The sequence below is a fragment of the Physeter macrocephalus genome, chromosome 5 (assembly GCF_002837175.3).
Source record: "Physeter macrocephalus isolate SW-GA chromosome 5, ASM283717v5, whole genome shotgun sequence".
NCBI classification, from domain to species: Eukaryota; Metazoa; Chordata; class Mammalia; order Artiodactyla; family Physeteridae; genus Physeter; species Physeter macrocephalus.
In genome coordinates this window covers 57,111,211-57,117,565 of record NC_041218.1, presented here as the reverse complement: position 1 = coordinate 57,117,565, position 6,355 = coordinate 57,111,211, and the positions used below count along the sequence as shown (strand labels likewise).

The 6,355-nt window shown below is 40.5% G+C and overlaps 2 protein-coding genes across 23 annotated transcripts in view; one reads left to right on the top strand and one right to left on the bottom strand.

Annotated features, from left to right (window-relative positions):
- Positions 1-3,380, bottom strand: part of AKAP9 (A-kinase anchoring protein 9) — a 196,380-nt gene extending 193,000 nt beyond the window's left edge. For both annotated transcript variants that reach the window (XM_055084976.1, XM_055084981.1), the window contains exon 1: positions 3,257-3,380. The gene's annotated coding sequence lies outside the window, so the exon portion shown is untranslated. The remainder of the gene's footprint in view (positions 1-3,256) is intronic.
- Positions 3,381-4,677: 1,297 nt separating this feature from the next.
- Positions 4,678-6,355, top strand: part of MTERF1 (mitochondrial transcription termination factor 1) — a 571,641-nt gene continuing 569,963 nt past the window's right edge. For 2 of the 21 annotated variants that reach the window (XR_003679872.2, XR_003679874.2), the window contains exons 1-2: positions 4,685-4,852; positions 5,614-5,676. Coding sequence is in view for 2 of the 21 variants with exons in the window: in XM_007119960.4 (XP_007120022.1) it covers positions 4,845-4,852; positions 5,614-5,676 (71 nt within the window). In the remaining 19 variants the exon portion in view is untranslated. Of the gene's footprint in view, positions 4,853-5,613; positions 5,677-6,355 lie in introns of all 21 variants that reach the window. The other 19 variants (XR_003679878.2, XR_008617404.1, XR_003679877.2 and 16 more) reach the window with 14 other exon arrangements.

Here is a 6,355-nt window from a genome sequence, read left to right as displayed (position 1 = left end):
GACCCTACATCCCGCGGAGCGGCTGGGCCCGTGAGCCATGGCGGCTGACCCTGCGCTTCCCGAGCCTGTGCTCCGTAACGGGAGAGGCCACAACAGTGAGAGGCCCGCATACCGAAAAAAAAAAAAAAAAAAGAGATGGAAAAGGACATTTTAAGTGTGACAAGTATAAACTTGAATATGGTAGGTCTGGAGTTGGGAGGACAGGTTCTGGAAGCTACCACCTGGGTTGAAATCCTGGTTCCATATACATATTAGCTTTATGATCTTGAAAAAGTCAATCTTCTAAGCCTCAACTTCCTCATCTGCAAAACTATAATACCTACCTCATAGAACTGAATAAGAAAAATAATTTTATCTATAAGAATATTCTGGAAGAATATAAACCAAAAGGACATAAATAAAATGTGAATAGTGATTATTTCTAGGTGATGGAATTATGGGTGAATTTTTGCCCTCCCTTTTAAATTTCTATAGAAAAATATTTCTATTTTTGTATTTTCTATGGTGAATTAAAATATTTCTCTCTGAGTGTCAGCATAGCAATTATGATCATAGACTCTGGTGCTGGACTACTTAGTTTCCAATCACTTACTAGCTGTGTGAGCTTGGGCAAGTTACTTAGCCTCTACCTCAGTTTCCTCTTCTGTAAAATGGAGATAATATTATTTCTACCATAGAATTAAATCAATTAATATAGGTGAAGTGATTAGACTAGTACCTAGTAGATACTGTTATATGAATGTTTTCAAATATTATTAATATTTTTCTCTTTTGAGTCCTTTCTCTCAAAATTCCTATTCTTTGGATGTCTTTAAGTCAACAAACTAAGTTACAGATATATGTGAGTAGCTCATTATAGTTTAATGCAGGTGTGGGCAGACTATGGCCAGTGGCCAGGCTGCCCTTGAGCTAAGAACAGTTTTTACATTTTTAAAGAGTTGTAAAAAAAGAAAGAGAGAAAAAAAAGACTGTGTAACAGAGATAGTATGTGGCCCACAAAGCCTAAAATATTTACCATCTGGCCCTTTATAGAAGAAGTTTGCTGACTGTTGGCTTAATTTGTTTTCCCTTTCAAATATGTTTCTGATTTAAAATCACCATGCTATAAATACCAAGGAATAAATCTCTAAAGGTGGAATTTCAAGATATACTGTAAACAGGAAGGGAGATAATTTTGGAAAAGGCAGATTGTATTCCATCTTGTGAATATTTGCTCCCCTGCTCTAAGGTAAGATAACATTTTCTACCAGTAATTAAGAACTGCTTCATGGTAATGGAAGGCAGGGTAACATAGGATCAAACAACCCAAAAGGTACTTAAACTCCCCAGGCTGAATGGAGTCTCAAGTATTACGGCGTTTCTCTTAGCCAACTCTATCCTGCTGATGGTGGCAATCTAACTACCATGAGAATCCAGGATCATATCAGGTCTGGAATCAGCAAATTTGCCAGGCTAAGTATCCAGTTCCTCGCCACAGAGCCTTGTGGTAATGAGCCTGGAAGTAGGAAAGCTGACTCAGGAAGTCTTTCTAGACCCTGGTTAGGCACATTTCAGAGAAAGAAAGTTGCCAGCAAACTCTTCATAAATCTAAGGTTATTAAAAACAATTGTTTTCAAAAGGGGGGAAATTAAGCTAGCTCTTTTATTTGTTTGCAAACAGAAAGAATATTAACCACTTGTGACTATCTGAGTAACTTTACTGCTTTACTCAGCCTTAAGCAATTTGTAGCTTTTCCATTTGTTTTCATGCAAACCAAATGGCCAGGCAAGAGAATGGAGGAAGAGAGTTCTGGGTAGAGACCTGATGCTCCTCTGAAGGCCCTAAAGTGAGACTTGTAGGAAGCTGGCACTCTGTCTAGGAAGTTGACGGGGTGTGGGTGATCCATTTGTCCACTGAGTCCAGGAGTCTGTGGGTGTTGTTTTATTGAATAGGGGGTGGGGGAATGGAGGACCACTTCCTTTCTGACCTTAATTGGGTCTTCTGAGATTCAAACATGAGTGGTCAACCAAAGGCTTGTGGTTTGCTGGAAGTCTATTTACATGAAAAACTAAGGACATTTCCTGGGCAGAGCTGGTCAGGCAAGTACCTTTGGCACATTAAAAAAACAGAAACAAGAACAAAGTAACAACTTAGTTATAAAAAGGCAGAGGTGCTTCTGAATATAGCACAGATACTATATTCGTACTTGACTTTCAGCCCATCCCCTGAGTGTCTTAAGTCAAATTTGAGGAAGGAGGGCTCCAGAGTCTATCCTTTCCCTGCAACAGACTTTCAAATAAAAAGGGGGTTGGGGAAGGAGAGATCCAATTCAATTTAGCAACTTTTTCTTTCCCCAAGTAAGGTCATTTAAAAATACATATACCATCCAATATCACCATGGTTTCAGAAGAGAAAGAGAATTGTAAAAGAGATATATGACAATATAAATTTGACTTAAAAACTGAGTTACTTTAGCCTTTATTAAAAATCCAGAAAGATGAAAACTTTAGAACAGATTCTAGGAAAAATTCTCCTCTACCATGTTGCTACTACTTCATCTCATTCCTTTTCGTCTTTGTTCCTTCATCATCGCTTACTCCCTGCCACTGATCTACTCCCACACACAGCCCCCCAGTGTTTCTAACCACACTTTTTCTTAATTACATCATTTTAGTAGGGCCTTGGGTCAGCTATGGTCTTGGGAAAGCATGTAGATGAGCAGACACTCAGGCTGAGTGAGACCTATCCTGGAAATAATATGCCAGGAGGGATAATATCATCCCAGGAGGGCAGCACTTTGTCTTGTTTTCCACTATATCACCCCCATCCTGAAAATAGTGGTGGCAGGCAGGATATAGTGAATAATGAATAAAATACAGGTAAGGTATATACAGGTTCCATTCTAACACACCACCAATGACAACCAAGTAATAGTCCTTGGTCTTATTGAAGGTAATGACAACATTTCACAAATCATTAATGATTAAACCTCTTTGCAGAAATATGAGAAGGAAAAATGAATCAATAATACACCATTCTAATCCAACCATTATTATACTTTTCTTATTCAGTGTTTTATAATATGTATTTAAAATATATTTGTAATCAGAAAATTTGGGATAGGAAATATGGAACTTATTTTCAAAAGAACCAATCTCCTTTGCCTACATGACATCACAAATAACAAACAGTGAGGTTGCTTAAGTAAGTCTGAAAGAACCTTTGAAAATTTATGTCAGTACAATAAAGCATGTGGTATAAATCACAGAAAACTTACTGGTCAAGGAGTCATAAGACGTGCATTCTCTTGCTGGCTTCTACTCTTAAGGGTTTCAATGTCTCATCTGTAAAAGGAGAGGACTGAGGCTCCATAATCCCAAATGTCTTCTTAAAGTCTGAAGTTTAATGATTCCTAAAAAAGATTTTATTGTTTTACATTCTGATTGTAAAGCAGTTTGTAGATATAATATTTATATGCTTATATACATAAATTTATATATTTATATATAATAGTAAATATTAACTGGGATATATGAGCTCCTTCCATGCAGAAATAGATTTTAGAAACTCACATAAAGAGACCATTTCTAATTTTTCCAGACAATTTTTTTTTAACCTGGAGGAACTGGAGTAAATCATTTCACTTAACAGATAGATTATTAGTAAAGTCTCAAAGGTAAATCTTTATCCTTATAAACCAACAAAATAGAACGTTAATTCAAAACAAAGTGACGACAACAAACCAGCTAGGAGTCATCTAAGGGACAGAGTGAGAATAAAACCTTAATTGGTTCATTGATGCAGAAATGGGATGAAGAAAATTCTACCACTATGCTCCTACATAGAAGAGGGTAATGCAGGAAATTCTTCCTTGTAGTAGAATTCAGGGTCAACCCTCTCCCCATCTCTCTGCTTTTCCAAGGACTAAACTACCACTTCCTCCAGAAGGTAAGTGGCAACCTGATGATTATTTCATTAATCTCTGTATAAGCCTTCTTTTGGGGACTGAGGGGACCAAGAAGGTTTAAGGCGACACCCCCAGAGGTGACAAAAACGCACTGGCTGTGGAGATTGTTTCTACTGAAACTTTTATTTATTTATTATTATTTTTTATTTTTTGGCCGCGCCCTGGGGCACGTCGGATCTTAGTTTCCCCACCAGGGATGGAAGCCATGCCCCCTGCATCGGGAACGCAGAGTCTTAACCATAGGACTGCCAGGGAAGTCCCAAAACTTTGACTTAAATAGCACAAATTCGTCACAATTTCAAAAGAACCAGAAGTAATTTGTATTGTAAGCACTTAAAACGAAGCACACTTTAATTGCTTCCCGTCCTGAAGGCTGACTGAATTCGGACTAGCAGCCACACTTCAGGATTTACCAGGTAGTTCAATAACGAAAACCTGGAGCTGTTCACACGCGTTTTCCTGCACCAAACGCGGAGGTGTTCAGCCACGCCATGTTAATCACATTAATAAGCGTAATCATCCTATCAGGCTGCAAACTTCACGTATACAACAGTGACTTTCCCACCGCGTGTCGCCTGCAGGCAACGGATCCCCGCAGCGACTCTGGGCCTTTGGCCGGGTCTCAGGAAAGCCCCGAGTCGAGTCCCGACCCGCTCTCCAAAATCAGACCTGAAGACCGGTTCCCCGCGCTCACCGCGGTCTCCTGCTGCCCTCTGCCGGGGCCCTAGCGTCAGGTTATGGAAGGCGGCCGCGTGGCCGCCGGAGGGCGCAAGGAGGGTGACGTCACCTCTATGCGCGGCCCCTCGCCGGAAGTTCTTCCTGCGCACTTCCGTCCCTCTGTTCTTCTCCAGACCCCAGAAGGGAAAGTAAAGGTATCTACAGTGCCCAGTTATACTCCATGTTGAGGTCGGTGATTCGCTACCGGTGTGCTTTTTCTTTTTAGAAGCGGGTCTGGGTGACTGTGATGTGTAACGGAGTCCCATTCCTGTGCAGCCCCTTGCAGAGTTTCTTTGTGGGAAGAAGAGGGGTGGAAGAACCCGTAGAAATACCCGTGGAATTTTTGAGTTAAGGACTCAGCTGGGTTCGAACCTTGCTTCAACAAGCTAAGAAGCTAGTAAGGGAGCTCGGGGTTTTTTTTTTTTTTTTTTTTTTTTTTTTTGCGGTATGCGGGCCTCTCACTGTTGTGGCCTCTCCCGTTGCGGAGCACAGGCTCTGGACGCGCAGGCCCAGCGGCGGCCATGGCTCACGGGCCCAGCCGCTCCGCGGCATGTGGGATCTTCCCGGACCGGGGCACGAACCCGTGTCCCCTGCATCGGCAGGCGGACTCTCAACCACTGCGCCACCAGGGAAGCCCTTGGCGCTTTTTCTGATTTTGTAATTTTAGGAATGATGCCGACCTTTTAAGTTGTGGATGTTAAGTGAGATAATGTGTGTGAAGCACTTAGTTGTGGTTTTACAAATTATACTCTGATTCTGCCGCCTTTACCTTTCGTACTCGGGCTTGTACTTGCCATTTTCTTCTCAGTATCTCTGAGAGATGCCTAGTATACAAGAGGTTATACGTCTCACGAGAACATTATGCAGTGTTAGCTGAGATTGAGCTCCTTATTCTGTATTACAAGTCCTGACGTTATTTTGTCCCCCCCCTTTTATTTTTCCATTTCTAGGAAACAGCTATTTTTCAGCTTTTCTGGAGGAATGCAAAGTTCTCTTTCCTTAAGACAAATGAGGTGAGAAGTTCATTGCTGTAAAGATCTCCAAACTTAGCTCGTTTTGTCAAAAGAAGACTAACTGGAATGTAGAATCCTGGACCCAGTGATTACCCATTTCCATTAAAAGCCCCATTGTCTGGGGAATTGTGCAGCAGAGGGGCTCGTAAATCTACCTTTATTCCTTAGACCTCACAAATTATAGGTACAGAGATTTTCAGTGTATTTGTTAATTTTGGCCGTTAGCTCTTGGAATAGTGGCTTTGGTAATTAAAAACGTCAATTTGAGAGACACATGGAAAAAAGTTATGGAGTATTAATTAGTTTTGAAATTTGTAGATTAAGGCAGTTGGTACTTCTTGCATTAGGCTGCTTAAATATTTATTCACCACGCTAGATGTAATAGGAGTATTTTGAATGGAGATTGGATGCTAAAGGAGTAAAATAAATTGATACTCATCAGGCTTAACCTTTTTTGTGTTGAAAACTGAAAAATAACTGTTATTCTATTTTTTTCCCCTCTCTGTATATATTAATGTCCCCTCCCCCCTTTTTATTTAAGTGGTATTATCCTAGCCACTGTACCGTTAAGCAGGTTGCCACTTAGAATGTCTTGGACATCTTTCTATTGTGTTAGATGTGCCTCATTTTTAAAAGGAGGCTGTGTAGTATTATATTGTATACATGTACCACTATTTAT